The sequence below is a fragment of the Cornus florida genome, unplaced genomic scaffold (genome assembly GCF_030987335.1).
Source record: "Cornus florida cultivar Cherokee Brave unplaced genomic scaffold, ASM3098733v1 CherokeeBrave_3.0.0_Hap2_Chr11, whole genome shotgun sequence".
Taxonomy (NCBI): Eukaryota; Viridiplantae; Streptophyta; class Magnoliopsida; order Cornales; family Cornaceae; genus Cornus; species Cornus florida.
The window spans coordinates 61,114,088-61,134,744 of NW_026775581.1; the positions used below are offsets into that span (position 1 = coordinate 61,114,088).

The 20,657-nt window shown below is 36.6% G+C and overlaps 1 protein-coding gene across 1 annotated transcript; it reads right to left on the minus strand.

Moving 5' to 3' along the window:
* Positions 1-7,828: 7,828 nt before the first annotated feature.
* Positions 7,829-11,181, minus strand: LOC132281151 (probable leucine-rich repeat receptor-like protein kinase At1g35710). Its single transcript, XM_059782881.1, has 4 exons — positions 10,743-11,181; positions 9,975-10,030; positions 8,173-8,345; positions 7,829-8,078 (listed from the first exon to the last, which is right to left on the minus strand). Exons 1-4 carry the CDS (start codon positions 11,179-11,181, stop codon positions 7,829-7,831), a joined length of 918 nt encoding a protein of 305 aa, XP_059638864.1.
* Positions 11,182-20,657: the final 9,476 nt, after the last annotated feature.

Consider the following 20,657-nt stretch of genomic DNA (forward strand, 5'->3'; position numbering starts at 1 on the left):
ATATCTCATCAAATCCCGTCAAATCCTGGCTTTTTAGGCTGGATTTCAAACGCAATTAAAACGATATTTGAAATCCTATAATTATCAAATCCCTTTATAATTCCGTGGTTCCAAACAAGGCAAATCCTATTTACAAATCCAAATCCCATCAAATCCAACATTCCAAACAAAGTGTAAAGCTTTTCAGTGAAACCGTAAGTTTTGTAAAGCCCAACAACTACATTTGCATCAGTTTCAAACAGATGTGGACGATATTTGAGCACTTTTACAAGGCAGTGCAAGAAAGTCCTAAACGATTCGCACAACTCAAAATTGGGTTGGAGGGTTGTGTGTAGGACCATAAATATTTTTTTTAAAGAATTTTACATATATAATGTACTAATGACCCATATTTACCATTTGAGAATCAAAGTCTCATAGTTTTGAAAAAATAGAGTTGACCAAACTGTTAATGTGAACATGAAAAAACATTGTTCATCAGGTGTACCACTTTTAAGCACATAGGTACTACTTTTGTGCACGCAAGTATCACTTTTTGTGCATTAGGTACCACTTTTGTTTTGGGCAAAGAGGTACCACTTTTAGTCACATAGACACCACTTTTTGTGCATCGTGTACTTTTTTTTTGTGCAGCACAAAAAGTGGTACCTAATGATAAAAATTGGTGCCTACATGCACAAAAATTGGTACCTATGTGCCTAAATGTAGTACCTCTACGAGAGTAAACAATATTTTTTCATGTATTCATTTTTTCAAAATTTTGAGACTTTTACTTCATCAAATGATAAATATGGATCATTAACACCATTTATATGTAATAATCCTCCTTTTTTTTTTTTTTTAAATTGTTCTCAATGATGTGATATTACGGTTTATTCCGGACCATATTGTGCAATTAGCTATTCGGAATGTCTTTCTTTTCCGAGATTTTGGTTGATTTGTACTTCTCTTGTTTGTAATTGCCAAACAAAAAAACAAAAAAAAAAAAAATTGTGAAAGTCAAACCTCCAATTGATGGGACATGTAAATAAATTATGTTTGAAGTATATGTTTAGAAAATCGAAACCGAAATCAATTGTTTGAAGTTATATTTTAACAATATTGATAGAGGATTCAGTGGTTGCCGTTGAATATCCAAATCGATTTCTACAATAATGAAATATCAGAGGAGGAGATGCCTGGAAAGTTGTTGAAATTTCCTAATCTTTGTTAGTGGATTACACTTCAACATGTTGTGAATGTTGGAAACAGGGGCATTAAAAGCATAAACTTTGGAAGAAATTTTGAATAGATTCCGCTAAAATTTTTTTGCGGATCTATAGACGAGTGCGTTCCTCTTTGCAAGGAGATGAACGTGGTATATTTACTTTCTAAAATCTGTTTCCGGGTGAATGAGAAATTAGCTCCAAAGTAAGGTGTTTGATAAAGCCTAAATAGGTTTGCAAAATGTGGGAAATGTTTGTCCCACATCGGAAAATTATTAAAAGTAATTTAAGTTTAAATAAGCCTAGTATGGGATTTGGGTTTGGGTCCAAGGGCACCTAAGTTTTTAAGAGGGGGACGACCTAGGCAAGCTTGGGTCCTAACCAACTACTGCCTGCGCGCGCCGCCTGCCCGACCCAGGCCGGGGCTTGATTATGAAATATGTTTAATTTTTTATTAAACAAAATTGGGCTTGTGTGATTGGATTTTAATTTTATTTTTTCTGGGCTTATTAAGATGGCCGAATTGGGCCTATTTGCTTGGCTTCATAATGGATTAAAAATAGTTTTTGGTATTTAATTTAAATTAAAACTATAAAACAATTTTTTATGAACCAATGGTTACACCCTTTTGCAAAATAAACCACCAGCAGTTTTTCCTGACCATTGTGAACCAATGGTTGCACCCATTTGAAAAAGGCACCATCTAGCCTATAAATACCCCTCTTTGGATTCATTCCAAATCACACCAAAATTCAGAGAATTCTTCTCTTCTTCTGAATTTCCCTCTTCCTCCTTCTCTCTTTAGTCTGTGGGTACGAGCCTTAGTATTTGGGTTTAAACCTTAGTCAGTCACTCCGAGTCCGAGTTCGAGTCAGAGAGTACTACACCGAGCCGGTTCGCCTATTCCTTTTGTTTGCAGTGCTACTACCGAAGGAAGACAAGTCATTGTATCCTGGGAGATAGATGCCACTAAGTCCGTTAGCACCATAGCAGGGCGAATCTATCTTAAGGATATAGTTCTAGCCTCGACTTTTAATCAGGTTCTTTTATTTTATAATTTTATAATTTTATTATATTAAACTATATATTATAAGAAATTATATATATATATATATATATATATATATACACACACACATTATATTTTCAGAAAATATTTAAATAAATAATACTATAGTTTATGGTATAGTTAGACCATATTTTTGCACAACAGTGAATGGTAAAACTAGAGAGAGAAATAAAAAAATAAAGGTTTGACCCACTATTTTATGGTCAGTCTTTAAATTATTAGCTCAAATGGATTATTGGATCATATTATTGAGGGATGAAATGCTCCTTTTATTTTTAATGAAGGATGAAATGCTTCTTTTATTTTTAATGAATCGGATTGATTTTTGGAGACTCTAATTCGTGATCCGATTCTTATGAACTCTTAATTTATGAATTTGTCACCAAATCATGGAGTTGAAGATTCAATTGGATCGAATTCATAGATCAAATGAACACCCCTACTTTATATGCCACCCCACGGAAATTGATCAAGATAATTCTCTTCGGCCACCCACACTAAAACATTTCCTATTTTTCAGTAAACATATGGATGATGCTGTTTGGCTCTTTTTTTTAGGGGCGTGCCAAAGTCTTTTGACCCAAGGGGTTGGATAGCCAAACTATCCTTGGTGCTGACCAAATTAGTAATCGGCCCTTTTGTGAATCAGGCGACTGCAGGAAGGCAAGGATGACCAATTCCTTCAGGTTCTTCGACGCCTCAATAAAGAGGACTTTCAGCATTACAAGTAGAATGGATGAAGAGAGTAAAACAAATTAGAAAATAAGAGTAGAGGGGACTGAAGCCAAGCGTCAACTTTTATTTCATAAGTAAAATTCCCATACAGAAAACAAGAATTGTAAATCTAACACTAGGCTACTCCTATGAACAGAAGTAAAGTACAAGTAAAAGACTATATGAAAAGTGCAGAGAATGAAAAATCCTAAGCAAAAGAAGTGTAATATAATGAAAATACTTAAGTAAATTGTAGGAATGGAAAATGTGTTATGTGGTTGGGGACCTTTTGCACAAAGCTCCATGGTGCTATTTATAGATGTCTGGAGCAGCGGTTAGTAAAAGAAGTTTCCTTTTCAAATTCAAATATTATATTTGAATTAAAAAACTTCCTTTGTCTCAATCTTATTCACCTTTTGTCTTAAACCTATCCAAATGAATCGTGTTTGTGGAATAAAATTGACGTAGGCAATTTATTGACTTTAGACTCCAATTCTATATAGGAGTCTTTTATGATAACAATATTAAATTATTATCACTAAAATGACACTTCTCTTCTTCCAATCAACTAATGATATGTGGCTGAATTAATATTTTTTCCTCCAATCAACCAACACCATGTGTCTAAATTGAAAATTAAATTTAGGGTGCAAACAATGCCCCCCCAGCTCTTTGAAATAAGGGCAGACTGAAAATTTAAAGAGTTAAACTGATGGATCACAATTTAAATCAGTCATTCTTATTTGGCCCTTCGCATAACTAACTAGTCCTTACATCTTTCTGACAATTCTTCAATTGCTTTTCCGATCAACACCTTATTGCTGTCAGCCCCCTTTTTTGTTTCGCTTATCAGCAATCTTTCAGCCACATCCTAACTACGGCACATTCACAATACAATCGTTTTGAGCACTTAATCAATTGAGGTGCTGATCAAACCTTACCACCAAAGTGACAAGTAAGTGGCCTAAGTACAGGATTGAATTATGTAGAGGCTGATTGTGTTTACCCCCCGGGTAATTTCCAATCTCAGCACTAAATTGTTGACATTTGCAACCAAAACGTGCATATTTGGCTATCAATCGACAACTCATAATTTAAATCGGTCACAATAATCGATATTTCTTTGGTACCCTAAGTGGTTGAGCAACCTAATGAGTCCTCCAGGATCGAACAAAAATTCTTTCGGCCTCTTGGGGCTTCTTAGGGCCGAACGACCCCCCAAGGCCAAGTAAGCCTTGGTTCAAAATTATATTGTTTTTCAGCCTCTTTTGGTGTCCTTATGGTTATTGAATTCAACATCTGAACACCATTAACCCTTTCCAGAGGCTTTTTCAACGCTTGACATATGTAAAGCTTGATATCTATCAGTTCTGCAGCGTCAACTTTGATGCCAATTTCAGCCTTTGTCCAATGAATCTCATAAGTATGATCTTTGACATAATTATTATTCTACGCCTCTATCACATGAATTTCAAAGTTTGGGTCCCTGTAATAGGTACCCCTAGAGGCATTTCTTCTATCTTGTTCTTCTTTCAAGACCTTTTCATATCTTGTAGCACTAGAGGCTAGTTAGAACAAGTCCCAAAATTGTATTCCCTCAAATTTCCTTCATAATTCAAAGTCTAAACCATTCAAGGCTAGACTCACATATTCAGTTTCTGGAAGGGCTACTTGGCATTTGTGTTTCGCCGTTTTAAACCTACGAATAAAGGCTTCAGCCGTCTCTCCAGGCATTTTGGACAGCCTAGATAAGTCAGCCATCGACACTTTTGGTTCAGTCTTATAAAATTGGGTATGAAACATTTTTTCCAATTGTTGTCAAGTATAGACCGAATTTGCTGGTAAACTTATATACCAATAAAATGCAGTCCCTTTAAGGGAATTAGCAAATAACCTTAATTTTAAGAATTCATTCGCTCCAGCCTCACCACATTGAATGGTAAACCAACCAATATGTTCTATGGTCGAAGTGGAGTCTTCTCACGGAAAGGTAACGAAATCGAGAACTTTATACCCTCTTGGAAACGCATAGCGGTCTATATAATCCGGATATGGCTTTCTATATGTAAGGCAACCAACTCTTCTTGGGGATGGTCCATAAGTTTCTTAAGTTAAATTAGCCAATTGATCTCTATCAAATATAAGGGGTTGATGGTTTCGCTGTTGTGCTTGAGGCTGATGCATATAAGGTGCCTAAGTATGAGGCACATACGACACCTGAGGCTGAGGCACATTCGGCACCTGAGGCTGAGGCACATATTACGCCTGAGGCTGAGGTGCTGAAAAATTAAAACCAGCATTAAAATTATCTCGCCTCTCTTGGGGCTGATATACCTGCGGTTGGTGTTGATAAATTGGATTAAGTGGTAGCCAATTCACATTCTAATTGGCCCCTCCGATTAGTTGGTACTCCACTGGTGTCTGATGTTGCGGCTGATTAGTCAGCGATTGATTATCCTAGGGTTGATACTGTCCATGCAACGGGTGCAGAAGGGGTTAAAACCCTTGTCGCTGTTGTTGGTAGTAATTCTGTTGAACCCCAACAGGTACTGGAACTTGTTGTTGTGCATGCAACAAAGTATCTGTAGTATTTGACCGTGCCATAAGGTGTTGATCAAACCTTATTGATAGAATGGTCAAAGAGTTATTCAAATTAGCCAATGTGTTATGGATTGGCTCTAGTGCTCCATAAAAGGTACGGATGGAAATTTTCATCCGTTGCACTAAGTTGATAATATTCTCACCCAACATCTGATTACTTGGTTGTTAATTTACTTCGATTTCAGCCCCTTATTCTTAATGTTGAGGCTATTTCTCAGGCAAATTTTGCGACTGAGACCGAGTAAATGCCATATGTAAAATTTAGACACTTTCGGTATCCCATCGGGCATGCCAAATTGTTTGGCTCTTTTTTTTTAGGGGCGTGCTAGAGTCTTTCGACCCAAGGGGTTGGATTGCCAAACTATCCTTGGTGCTGACCGAATTAGTAATTGGCCCTTTTGTGAATCAAACGACTACTGGAAGACAATGATGACCCCTTCTTTCAGGTTCTTCGACGCCTCAATAAAGAGGACTTTCAGCACTATAAGTAGAATGGATGAAGGGAGTAAAACAAATTATACAAGCATTCATCTATTCCAAAAAGACTTAAAAAATAAAAGTAGAGGGGACTGAAGCCAAGCGTCGACTTTTATTTCATAAGTAAAATTTCCATAGAATGTATGAAAATTGTAGAGAATGAAAAATCCTAAGTAAAAGAAGTGTAATACAATGAAAATACTTAAGTAAATTATAGGAATGGAAAATGCATTGTGTGGTCGGGGACCTTTTGCACAAAGCTCCATGGTGCTATTTATAGATGTCTAGAGTAACAGTTAGTAAAAGAAGTTTCCTTTTCAAATTCAAATATTATATTTGAATTAAGAAACTTCATTTGTCTCCATCTAATCCACCTTTTATCTGTTGTCTTAAACTTATCCAAATGAATAGTGTTTGTGGAATAAAATTGACTAGGCAATTTATTGACTTTAGACTCCAATTTAATATAGGGGTCTTTTATTATAACAATATTAAATTATTATCACTAAAAGGACACCCCTCTTCTTCTCAACTAATGACTTTTGGCTGAATTAAATATCTTTTCCTCCAATCAACCAACACAATGTGTCTAAATTGAAAACTAAATTTAGGGTGCAAACAGATGCAATTTCAACAGGCATGCAAATACTCAAACAACTTATTTTTTTCAAGAATTTAACATATAATGGAACACTATCAAATTGAGAATACAAAAATTTTAAATCGTTGTTGCATCATTGTTTAAATGGTATTGCAGGCTTGATTTAATATTGAGTGATGTTGCATCCTCAATTTAATTACAATAAAATATATAGTACACAAAAGTGTGTGGAAGATGATCTAAGTCCCTTATTTTACTAGCTATTCAGAGTCTGGATACTCTATATCACAATCATAATAAATAAACCGATTACGAGGTAGAAGAGGGTACATTTTAAAGCCATGACATTAGGAAGCGTCTGTTTGATAATCCTTTTATTTCGTATTTTCAATTACCAAATCGATGGATAATAGAAACAAGTGACGAAAATGCCTTTAATATATTATTATGTTTTGTTACTAACAAAACTTTTGCACAATACCGCTCTCTTAAAAAAAAAAAAAAAAAAAAATTGGTATTCCTATTTTATGGGATTTTTGAGAATTATTCTGACTAAGGGTGAAATGGGATTTTTGAGAATTATTCTGACTAAGGGTGAAAAGAATGACGATGCTGAAGGTAAGTAACACCTCACTACCCAAAGACAAAAATGAACAATACAAATTTAAGATGAAAAAATCTTCATAAAAAATAGTGATACTAATTTATGAAAATGAATCTAAAAAAGAACTAAAAACTCTATTATGACATGCCACTTGACAAGCCAGTGCATTTTTGGTCACAAAACACACACCCCACCACCACCATACGTCTTCTCACAAAAGGTCAAAATAAAGACAAACAATATTACCTTAAATTTTACAGACTGAGAAATATCACAATTATGATTTAACTAGGAAATACATGTTCCATTTTCCATTTTGTCTCAATAAATGGAGGGGAAAGATTACATTGCATGGTGCAAAACATAGAGAGAGACAAACAGAAATATACTTCCAAGTACCACTAAAGAATGTTAAGGGATAGTGCCAGAACATAACAAGCAGAGGTATTTTCTTAAAAAGAATGCAAAAAATTCAAGGAAGCTCCTGAGTGCAGCTGCCAATTTCTGGGGGAATGTCTCCCGTGCATCGACTTTCCGACAATTCAAGGAAGCTCAAACTATGCAAGAGCCCAATTTCTGATGGAATTTGGCCAGTAAACAAGTTTGATCCCAACCGTAAACGAATCAGACTTTGTGTAATTGCCAAATTCAGGTGGAATTCCACCAGAGAGCTCATTTGATATCAACAGCAATTCAGATAAGTTCCTCTCTAAGAGAGAAGTTGGAACTGACCCATTGAGAGAATTGCGTGAAAGGTCCAACGCAACAGTTAGCCAGCTCATTTGGTATGCTACCATGAAGCTGATTCTGCCAAGCAAAGAACAGAGAAAGCTCCTTCAATTGCCCAATGCTTCATGGAATTTCACCAGCAAACATGTTATCCAATTCAAGTTGCTTCAACCTTGAAAAGCTGCCAATGAATTCTGGAATTTTGCCAGTAATGTCGTCATCAGACAACAGAAGCTCCTGCAATGCACCTAATTTTGCAAGAGAAAGGAAAATCTCACCAGTCAGAGAATTCAACAAGCCTGAAATATTCCCAATAGCTTCTGGGATAGTCCCAGTTAGCTTTGTCTGCCATAATAGCAACTTTTTGAGATTTTTCAGCAACCCCAATTCATGAGGAATTTAACCAGAAAAATTTACAGTATAGACTGAAAGTGTCTTCAGATTTTTAAACTCTCCTATTCTATTTGGAATCTACCCAGAAATCCCAGTATGGGTAAGGCCCGAAAAAAAAAAAAAAAACCTAGTACAATGATATATTCCATCTTAAATGGAGGGGAAAGATGAAATTGGCCGCTGCACTCAACTATGTTTTAGCACAAACACGGATTTTTTTTAATCAAGTTTACATAGAACAACAAAAGTAATTGAGATTAGAAACGATAATAATACATTTAAGTAACACAAAAGGGTATTAATTAAATCACTAATCCTCTGCACTGAATGGTACATCAAGGGATCAAGAGCTCCAATAACTGATTGGGGTACTACATTAGGCAACTTCGGTTTCTCAATAATTAAACATTTGAAGTTAACCTGCCCAAAAAATAAAATCCATATACAGGTTATCCTTAAATCATCTCCTCACTTTTGTATGTGAAACAAATTCAATAAATCACCAGCTTAAACAGCAAAAATACATGGAGCAGAGACTCATATAAAATTGAATTTATTCATGTTAATGTATATCACACACGGATAACAATATGTCATGGAAGATAAAAGGGAAAAGAGGAGGAATTCAATGTACATTAAAGCTTTAAACCAACACAAGTATATAAGCCGTTATTATTCAATACCTCCCCTCAAATATTATATACATATATATAGATAGATGGATGGTTGTAAATTCCAATTAATCAATAATCATTAACCCGAAAACAACCAACAACACAGAACTTCAGGCGAATTTGAAGCTTTCAAAATTGCTGTAAATGGTGGAAATTAAGAAGAAAAAAGAGAGGAGCCCAATATATACATATCAACACATATATACACAGAGATGAAAAGGAGACCTGCTTTGTTTGAAGACAATCTTGAAAGACTTGATTGAGATGTAATCTTCTTCTAGGGTTTTAAAGGCTCTGATCTAAGATCCGAATGCTGGACCTCATGGAAGTGTTGGTCGGTCGAGTGAGGGATGGAGAGAGAGAGGCATCGACCATGGATGGAGGAGAGAGGCTTTATATTGGCTAAAAATATGATGATTTGGTATTTGAAATCTCTAGTTTAATTGTGGGATTCAATTTGTTAAATTGGGATGTTTGGGATTCTAATACAATCCCAAATCCAACTTATTTTGTAATAGCCAAACAGTGGATTTGGAAATGGAGCTTCAAATTCCAATTCCAAAGCTCCAATACGGTGCGGCAAAACATACCCTCAAAAACAAACAGATTACAACCAAGAAAAACAGTGCTGTTTGAGTCACTCAGCAAATCTCCCCACAGCAGCTCATCCTACAATACTAAAATATCCAGAAAACTTTGCAGACACTCACCATCAGCAACAACCTGTTGAATATACACTCTGCACATACTGAGATAACTCCAAACAGAAAAGAGGCCTAAACTGTGCATTAAGAGATCAGAAACAGAGTCGGGTGATGGAAGCAATATACAAAAATGCCTGATAATGAAGTGCAAGTCAGCTGGTTGGGAGAATGCAATTGTTTCTCAGCTGAATCAAAAAATGTACTTCTACTGGATAAATGCAGGTAACACCTACGAACTGGGGCAGAGCTACTAAAGCCCCTGAAATACGATGCAATAATGCCATTAATTAAAATTACATTAAGAATGGTCTTACTTAACATGGTGAGTCTTGCATCATTTAATATCACAACTCGCAAGTCTTTCATAACGCCCACCAAGGCACAAGCTATCTGAAGAAGTCAAATAATTTTATGATTAGTTGATAAACTCAAATAATTAATCTGGAAGCTTTTAAAAGTGGAGTTGAACCAACATGTAGAGGATGCCAGTCATTAGTAAAAAGCAACCACCTACCTAAAATTACTCTATTTGAGAAAATGACAGCTCTGTATAATATGTTATGCAGTGAAAGCACAGAACGGGAACAAAACTACAACTCATATGAGTGAACCCAAAACAAAGAACCAGTAGTTCAAATAAAAAAGGATTAGGAGAAAACAAATTGAATTGTCCACATCATCGTACAAGAGCTACAAAATGATGCTTAAATTGTACCAATTGAAATAAATCAATCTTAAAACATAAAAAGAAAACGTCTACAATATGCCTTGTCAATCGATGCTGTTCCTCCAGAACTTCTGCATTTTACACTGCCATTGCTGCTACCCCATACAACTATCAAATAAGCCCCCAATGGTTAGTTGCTAGAGACTTGTTCTAATGCGTGAATGTGAAGCTGTTCTTAGAGTCCACAATATTACAACTGTTCATGTTCTTAAATTAAAGGGAAACCCTTGAAATTCTATCTTGCCTTGACGTGCCTCAACAACTTCAGGAATCTCATTCTCAAACTTTCTCACAAACTTCCCCACAAACATCTTTTCAGTCATTTTGAGTGCAAAAATTAAGCTCAGGTCTCCCTTGATCATATTTTTCGACATCAAAAGTTGCAGAACAGCACACCTTGGAACAATCCTCTTCTCCAAGCTAAGTAGCAACAGATTTGGATGCTTGGAAATTACTTTAGGCTTCAATTTCAGCTGATTAACAAAGAAGCCCATTAATTTCCTGATCTTCTCCTCTGAACCCAACATACATACTGGTTGTAACTTGAATGCTGCAATAATGTCATCTTCTGGCAACCCAAAACTAGAATAAATTCCCAATTTTTGCTCCCAAAGTGATTTGCTCATGACTGTCATTGAATAAATGGCTAACATGACTTGCCGACTTGTGGGATCAAAATCCATTTTTCAACTTTGCTGACAACCTCACTCAACCGATCACTTTTTAAAAGGAGGGACCTTGGTTGATACATAAACCATTTTAGAACTAATGGCTTGGGTACACCATGATTCAACAAGATTGCAATATTTGGTTATTCCAGACCAAGATTTGATTGCTTTCAAGACATCCTCATTGGTGCCAACAATACGTCTAATGACTTGAACAGAAGGTATGAGTTGGTTTTCAAGGCTGCTTTGAAGGATAGAAGGTACAGATGACAGTATCTTTGCAATTTCTTCTTCTGAAAAGCTCAAAGATTTGAAATATTCCAACTTTGGCTTAAAGTTTTGGTGTGCATTGTGTAAATATAAAATTGGACGCTTCATGGTTAAGCTATAAATTTGAATTTCACTGAAACCATAAGTTCTGAAAAGCTCAACAACAGTATGTGCATCAGTCTCAAGCACACGTGGATTTCTTTTGAGCATTTTGACAAGGTTAGTGCCGGAAAAGCCTAAAGATTGAAACAAATCAATATTGGGTTTGAGGGTTTTGTGTGGATCAGCTAGAAGTATCAGAGGACGTTTTGTTGTCAGATTGTTTATATTAGTCTGAGTGAAGCCATGGGTTTTGAGAAGGTTCAAGATTGAGTCTAGTTGGTCAGGTTTTACAAACTGGAGCTTCTTAGAAACTGATTTTAAAGACAACCCGCATGAGTTTAACAGATAAGAGACCGTAAGAGATTGTTGGTCCGTTGAATTTGAAGTTCTGTTGGGATTGACTGTTGAGGTTGAAAAGAAAGATAAATGGCATGTAAAGCTACATGCCTTGTGTGTTGAAGTCTACTGCTAATAAAATGAATCATTGAACTGATATCTATATAAATCTATAAATTTGTATGTATAAGCTTACCAGATCTGAGAATCGAGAATACATACACTTCTGTGCGCTCCAATGGCTTCCCTCTTCATTTTTGTTTCGATCCACCAGAAAGACCCTAGGAAGCATTTACAAAGAACTTCAAACGATGTCGTTTAATTAGATGTGACTAATTCTGATCATTTGTCTTTGCTAAATATTTTTAAACGAAACGCTTCCCCCGTGACGAGGATTGTAACCACTGGACCACATATAAGTTTTCATTATAAAACTTTAACAAATATATTTAAGGCTAAACTACACTAAATAATTTTGAAAGGTTGCAAAATACCCCTTCTATTTTTTTTAGGGGCCACAAACTCCCTCAATTTATAAACTGTCGCAAAGTACCCTTTTTGGTCACTTTTCGACTGACCAAGTACTAAATATAGTTGAGAAACAGTATAAAATTACATATAAATAACCCACCGTCCCTGCAATTTATTATGAATAATCACTGCAATTCAACATATCCGATTATCCATATGGTTATTTATATATTCTGATTTTAGAATTAAAAAATAGATATAGTTCAGACATAAACTCAATCAAATTAAGTTGGAACTGACTTTATTGGATAAATATTACATATACAAAATTCAATCATGGACTAGAAAACTTGTGAACAAAATTATTATGTTGAAAGGTATATATATATATATATATATATATTGATATTGATATTGATGCGGAATATTACCGCAAGTGAAAGTTTAGCCGATAGTAAGTCAAAAAAATTTGGATAGACTATATGTAGATGGGATATCAAAGATTTCTAGGTAGAGTAACTCTTCCAGTCTTTGATGGAAGAGTAAAGGGAACCAATTCCCTAGATGGATACTGCTATAATTAATTTTCTTATAAAGGAAAAGTAGAAATAAATGGGGAAGTATGTGCAACATACCCAAAGTAATGGGGAACAAACCCAAGCAAATTCAAACAAAACAAACCCACCATTATCAACTATTCTCCACAACTTGTTATCGATCAATCTGGATACTTAAAGCTCTGTTAGTACTAAAACTACACTTTGAACACCACATCTACAATTTTAGTACAGTAGAAAATGGAAGGAAAGACTAGAACTAACTTTTAGCAATATTTTGGACAAAAGTGCAAAATACTCCCTGAGGTTTACTCCATCGAGCAAAATATTCTCCTGAAGTGAAAAAGTGAGCAACTTAATCATAGTAGTTCTGAAATTGAGCACTTTGCCCCTCCAAACGTCGGAATCCTCTTTCCGGTGATATATATAAGTGCAATTACATATATGCCCTCTATAATTATCATTTTAGAAAAAATTAAAAAATATGAAAATGCAAAGTGTCGTATATACTGTAATGACCCAAACCTGGAGGTCCGAACCATTAACCGGATCCTTACTCTAACCCGAGGACACCTAAGTCAATCCACATCGTGGCTAGTGTCAACACATCCACATGGTGCCCAAACATGATTCAAAAGGGCTTAAACAACTTGTCGTAGCTCAGAAATAAACCATGCAGAAAGGAGGAACAATGCACCACTACAGCAGCTAAACCGGTCGACTGAAGTGGTGTTTTGGCGGACCGAAATGGCACCTGTACTAGTCAACCGAAGTGGTCATTTCGGTCGGCCGATTGTGATATGGATAACAAGTGAAGTCTCTAGGCGGTTCGGTCGACCAAAGTGGCTATTTCGGTCGACCGAAATGGCCCTGCGAGGTATAAATTCTGCAGAAAATACCATGAACCTGGGAGTGAACAAAGGGTTTATCACGGGGGCTGAAAACTTAGTATGACCTGTCCCAAAACATTTAAAATTATGAATACAAACTTTCAACACCCAACCCACAATGTAATACATGATTTACTACATAGGTTAATGGCCTCACTAAGGCATTTACATTAATATCATGTTACAATCCTTGAGCAAAACCTAATATGTACAAAAGAACCATGGTTCATAGTTCTATGCAAAAGAGAGAGCAAAATACAAGTTCCAACCCTCCTAAAAACGTGGTGAATCGTTATCCGCCACCTCCTTTCCTGAACCTGAAAAATGTTGAGATATAATGGGGTGAGCATAAACCCAATAGGAAGTGTCTAAGACACACTTCTTATAGCCCCGTGAATCCACGCAAAGAGTAGGTGGAAAGGGATGGGATCATACCATAGGGGATACATATTGACAATCATAATGATGAGTATATAACAAATGTCATCTAAACATATACGCACCATAGATGCTAATGAAGTGCAATGACATGCAAATGTCGCTGCCCATATCTGAAACATATCCGTTTCAACTTTTAAATCGTTAGTGTAATCCGACCTAAGGCATGATAAGCGCCGAATATTGTATATTCAAGCGCCCTAAATTGCATTAGTTAAGTTCTTTATTTGTGTATTTTATATAGATTATCTCCAACTGTATGTTTTTGCACATTTTCAGGTTAAATTGCAAAAAGGAAGCAAAAATGATGCTTTGTGGAGTTTTGAACATAGGAAGGGGCAATGCTGAATTCTGGCAGCAGTGAAATCCGGATTTGCTCACCATTTTTGACCTACCAAACTCGAGAACTGGACTTCCCTCATAACATGAAAGATTTAGATCTCTGAATCATCTTTCCAAATCTTCAAGTGGTTCATCATTCGAAGTTCGGAGCAGAGAGTTATGATCTTCTTATTAGAGGTGCTCAGAATTGCCTGGCAGCAATGAGTTTCTGCCTTGCTCTTCAATTTCGACCAACCAGACTTGAGAATTGGATCTCCACCAAAACATAAAGTTTTTAGAGCTCTGAATTAGCTTTCCAAATCTTTAAACGGTTTGTCATTCGGAGTTTGGAGCACAAAGTTATAGCTATTTTACCAAAGTAGGTCCGGGTGAAGCAAAGCAAGCATGGAGCAATCTGCTCCAATTTCGAGTGCTCGAGGCCTTGCTTCGAGTGCTCGAAATCCAGGCAGAATTGCCTTTGGGAATTCTCAGTTTGGCAGCTACTTGTGCATTGGTTTCCTCATTTCTACTTACTTCTTTATGAGGTGGTTGGGGATGTTTTTGGAAGGGAGAGAGAGGCCTTACCTATACAAAAGAAGAGAAGGGAGGCCACACATGATGAATCTCACTTTTGGATCAGATTTTTGGGGGGAGAAAGAGGAGCAAGAAGAGAGTTCTTGGAGCAAATAAAGGGGAGCTCGAAAATGGAAGAAGGATCCATGGTTCTTCTTCATTCTAAGGCTCCCATGTGTAACTAACTCCTCCTCTAGGGAGGTAATGGAACCCCTCATTGTAAGCATGCTTTACTTTTGATTCTAGTTTGGGGAAAATAATGTATTTTTGTGGTGATTCCATAATCTAGAACTCTTACTTGATGTAATGAATTGATTTTGATTTAATGATCATGTTGGACCTACTTTCTTGTCTTAGAATGTATGTTTTCATGGTTGTATGGTTTACATTTTCATGGTGACAATGAAGATGAGATTTTTGGAATGGTTTTAATGGCATATTGTTGAGAGATTTGATAGGCCATAGCTTAGGTTCTTCATTTGATGGCTTATTCTTAATTCTTAGCTTCATGTGCTCTTATCATGTGATTAATGGTTTGACAATTTCTAGCTTAGTGAACATATCTTAAATTACACTTTAGTTTAGGTAATTGAGCATGTAAAATCTTTGATAAATTGTTCTTGCTTATTGATTCCATGAATCTTTTGAAGGTAATGTAGTAACCATGAGTAACTACTTATCATAGCCACATATTTATGTTGTTTTTCCCCGAATGAATCATATTCTAGCATGTTTATATTGTAGGTGGTGAAGTTACTTCCCTAGTCTCTTTTACCCACATTTTATCTCTTTTAAATTCTTGCAAGTTCTTAATTTATGCATCTTTACATTCCTATCTTTAGTGACAAACAAACACTCTATACCCCTTCATCATCCTAAGAATGACTCTAGACACTTAGGTTGCCTTAGACTAGCGCAGTCCTAGTGGTTCGACTTACCCGACTAATAGCCCTATTTTACAATGATTCGTGCTATTGCGAAGGTTGATGTTTAATTGACCAACCGATCAATTTTTGGCGCCGTTGCCGGGGACTGCAAACGGTTTAGCGACCAAAGTTCTAGGGTTAATTTTAGTTTGATTCTGAATATTGTGTCTTATGAATATTCCTTGTGTGTTTTGACCATCTCAATGTTTTAAGTGTTGTAAGATTCTAGGGACTTGAAGCTCGCTGGGGGAATGCTAGCAAATTGTAAGTCTAGAGGACCCCAGGTAAGTCTCGTGACTTCTAGTTTCGAGTTGTGAATATTGTGCATGTGTTAAATTTAGTTTTAGTTTAGTTGTGAAGCCCTTGTTGAGGCTCTTATCCTGTTTAAATTTCGTGTTCAAGCATCGGTCCTTGTCGGGGCCAATTTAATTTTTGTCTTGATAATTGAGGAGAGAGGGAATATCATATGTGGAGGTTATGGTGATGAAGTGTTGTGTTGATTGCTTTGTGTGTTGTTGAATTACTCCTAGATGGAGAATAATTATCTCCCAACTCAATTCTACACACCACATGCGTTTTGTGCTTTTTGCTATAGTAATACACATCATACAAGAGATTGTCTTCCAACGAGACAATTCTCGGATTTTTATCTAGAGCAACCAAATGCAAATTTCTCTGAACCGGGTAGTGATCCATACTTCAATGGTTATAACTCGGGTTCAGGAGATCATCAAAACTTCTTGTGGCTTGACATAGGAAATTCAGCCCCACAATCTCTTGGGCAACATTTTCACTCCAATTTTCAACCCAATGATCATTATTTCCAGTCCTCTTCTTCTCCTTTTCTACCGTCTCCATTGGATGAGTTAATAGCTGCCAACGAACAAATGATAGAGTCTATGTATACGCAAATGATGGAGTCCAACAAGCAAATGTTGGATGACATTGTTAGCATGCAATCCACCGCCTATTCTCATTCCCAATCTAGAGTTGATTTAGATGACCAAATAACCCAAATTCAATAAATGGTTGATGTTCTAAATCAGGAAAAGGAAGAAGAATTTCCAATTGAACTTGTGGTCAATCCAAAAGAGAATTCTATGAATGATGAGTTTACTTCTAGTAATTTTCATCACGAGAATGTTCAAGTGGTTACCGCATGTGAAAATGAAGAAATAGTGGGTGAAGATCAAATTGTAGCCACACAAAAAATTGAAGAATTTGTGGTTCAAAATGAGGAAATTAATGATGATGAGATTGTATCCTATAAAAATCTAGCACAGCCCCTACATAATCCCTTGCTTGATGCACCTCCTTTAATGGAGGATCCTCTAAAAGCTTACTTAGCTCATTTCAATTATGAGGATTTTGATGTTGACAATTCTATTCTGGAGGTAAATTCTTTGTTTGAAATTCCTCCACCTATTCATTCTCTTCCTTGGGCAACATCAAATGCATCCCTCTCTTGGGAGCTTGTATCTCATCCCATTCCCTCACTTGAGTTATCTCAGGCTGTTGAGCCCGAACCGCCGGATAAGTGTGAGGAGGATGTTGAAAGTCTGAAGGATAACTTGTCGAGCATTCCCGTGCTCAATATGACACTTCATCAGTCTTTGCTTGGTGCACCCTCACCTAATCCATCTTCCCATAATCCAAATCAGCCCCATAATCCAAAATTCTTCATTGAGGATGAAGAGTGGATAGAGGTCTTTCCATTACCTCTTTCCAACTTTTGTCTTCAAGCTCTTTTTCTTCCGCTTCCAAAAGAACTTTCTTATTTAGGGAAGCTTGAATCTCTTGAGAGACATGGTATAGGGTGATGAGGACTAACCTGATCTCGGTGCGTCTAGCTATCGACGTTAACTTTAGCACTCATGGGAAGCAATTCTTTCAATTTCCAAGCTTCCCTCCTTTCAATTGCCTGAGCCTTGAAATTTTCTGGGAAATGGTTTCGAAAAGCCAAAAATTTGATTTTCCTGGAATGCTCTTCAGTTGTGTTCCACAATTTTAGACCGGCTTCTTAGACCTTCTCAACTCTTGTTTTCATTCCAGGAAGTTTCCGGCTCTATCAGGCAATTTGACCGGTCCTTTACAAGGGTCGCGATACCAAGTCAAGCTTGAAGAGTTGTGTGTGTTTAGGAGGTGGCCAAGTTTTACATTTATAAAAAGCCACTACTACCTTTCTCTATATAAAATATAGATAGGGCGAGTAGGTCCCAAGGGATTTGATGGTGTATCAAATTGTGAAACTATGGTAATTAGGGTTAGTAGGTCAAGTGATCACACAATTGGTTGGTTGGTTGATTAAGCTAAATTGAATTCAACTAAATAAAATAATATGAGGTAAACAAGAGAGAGAGAGGTCTTGGGGTGTAGAGATCACCACCAAGCAATACTTTTCTATACTACTAACAAGTGATCAATTGAGGGTAATGGATGTGTTGCAATATGATAAGGGTGTGTGTGCATTAGGTTGATTCAATTGGCAAGGATGACAAATCAAGCAAGTATTGTCTAAACATCATGTGAAGAGCACAATATATCTAAGTAATAGAACATATATTGTCTAGACAACATGGGAATAGCACAATAGATCAAAACATGTCATTAATCCTTCATTAAGCTCACAATCCACATGCAACACAATATTAGAGGAATATGCCATTTGGACTCACAAGCATGGAACATCAAACATCAAGAGTAGATTGTCCTCCCATCTAACATTATACTACCACTACACTAAATCTACACTACTAGCATGAAAATAAAGCTATCTAGACTAGGGGAGAGGCACAAACCATCAAGAATAGGCATAAACCATCAAATGAACCAAAATAGCATTCATTAAGCATATCATCTTGATAATCTCTAGATCTATAGCATCAATACACATAGACATGCATCAAAAACACTAAATCTAGAGATAAGCACATGAATATCCTACTCTAGCATACATAGATATATGGGTAGGATATAATAGTCAATTGGAAGCATTAAACCATATAAACCATGAAATAATCAAGATTTATATATACATGAATATCAAGATGTATCATACAACACCAATCCCTCAATAATACACAAGATTAGAGTATAGAAAGCATGCTTGGGGCTAACTCTAGCCCCAAGAAGATGTCTAGCCACTCATGGTAGTGATGATCCAACCCTCAAGGGCTAACTCCATGGATGCTCCTTGTAGATGAAGATCTCCTCCAATGGTTGCTCTAGCTTCCTCCCTTCTTCCTCTCCAAGAATAGCCTCCAAGATGATTTTCAATGTGTGACAAGAGACTCTAGGCTCTCTAGGCTCCTCACCAAAAAGTGTATCATATTCCTTATATAGGTAGGTCAAATACACCCTATGATGAGCTGTGGTCGTGCAAGGCATATTCTCCAATGATTGGGTGAAGGACGGAATAAATGAGCTGGACTTTAACTTTTTCTCGCTGGAGGAAGTTCGATCGATCGAACCTTAACTTGGATCGATCGAAGATGGGTTCGATCGATCGAACTGCATCTTGGATCGATCGAAGTGGTCTAACTCCTCCGGATAAGAACAAGGCTGAGATATTTCGAAGATATTTATGGGGAAAAGGACAAAAGTGGTTGGTAGGCGTACAGCTGTGGATAAGATCAATCATTTGAATAGGACAAAATAGGGTTCGATCGATCGAAGGTGATGTTGGATCGATCGAACTTGGAATTTCAGCAAAGGCCAAGGTTGGATCTATCGAGAAGTACTGTGATTGATCATAGATGTTCGATCGATTGAACTCTAAGTTGGATCGATTGAACTTTTCAGCTGCACAACTTTGATTCCTTTTTGCTCCTTGCTTTCTCCACTTTGCTCCCTCCTTTGGTTTATCTCAGGATTGCTTCAATTAAGCTCTTATTTGGCTAAGTTAGCTTAATTTTGGGATTAGTGCCTGAAAATATAAATAACACGTAATAAGTCTAAAACGGCAAAGTAAGATAGATAAACGTACTAGAATGCTTAAGCTTAACGGGTTTAAATGCGCACTTTTCAGTGCTCATCACACCCCCAAACTTAAATATTACTAGTCCCTAGCAATGAACTAAGAAGTAAAAGAATGAAATGAACAACTAAACAAGTATAAACTGGAAAGCAAGTAAAATGATAGCGCCACTTTCGTAGGGAACACGATTGCATTTAGCATATGCAACAAGCCTTTTAAACCCCTAGTTACCCCTAGTGGACGAGTAAAGTCTCGTGAGGGTTTCCAGAAATGGTACCCACAAACATTAAGCTAATTCTTTCAAAAGAGGCACCAATATTGCAAACAAGCATTGGGAGAAAACTACCTCAAGTATGCAATTTTTCAACTGTTTCTAAGCAATCTCCCAAAATTTCAATATCAAGCAAGCAAGCATGGTCCTCCACACATCAAGAAAATGATCATGAAAATCAAAACAAGTCTAGAATCCATGTGAGAGGTCCAGCATCAAGTGTGTTGCTATCTTAGCTAACTAGAGAAGTAATCACATCCTTACCCTCAAACTAGCACACAAATCTAGTACCGATCATCAAGATAAGAGAGTGGACCTTTTATTAAAGCTTTATTGTTCTAGGTGCACTTATTCTTTTCA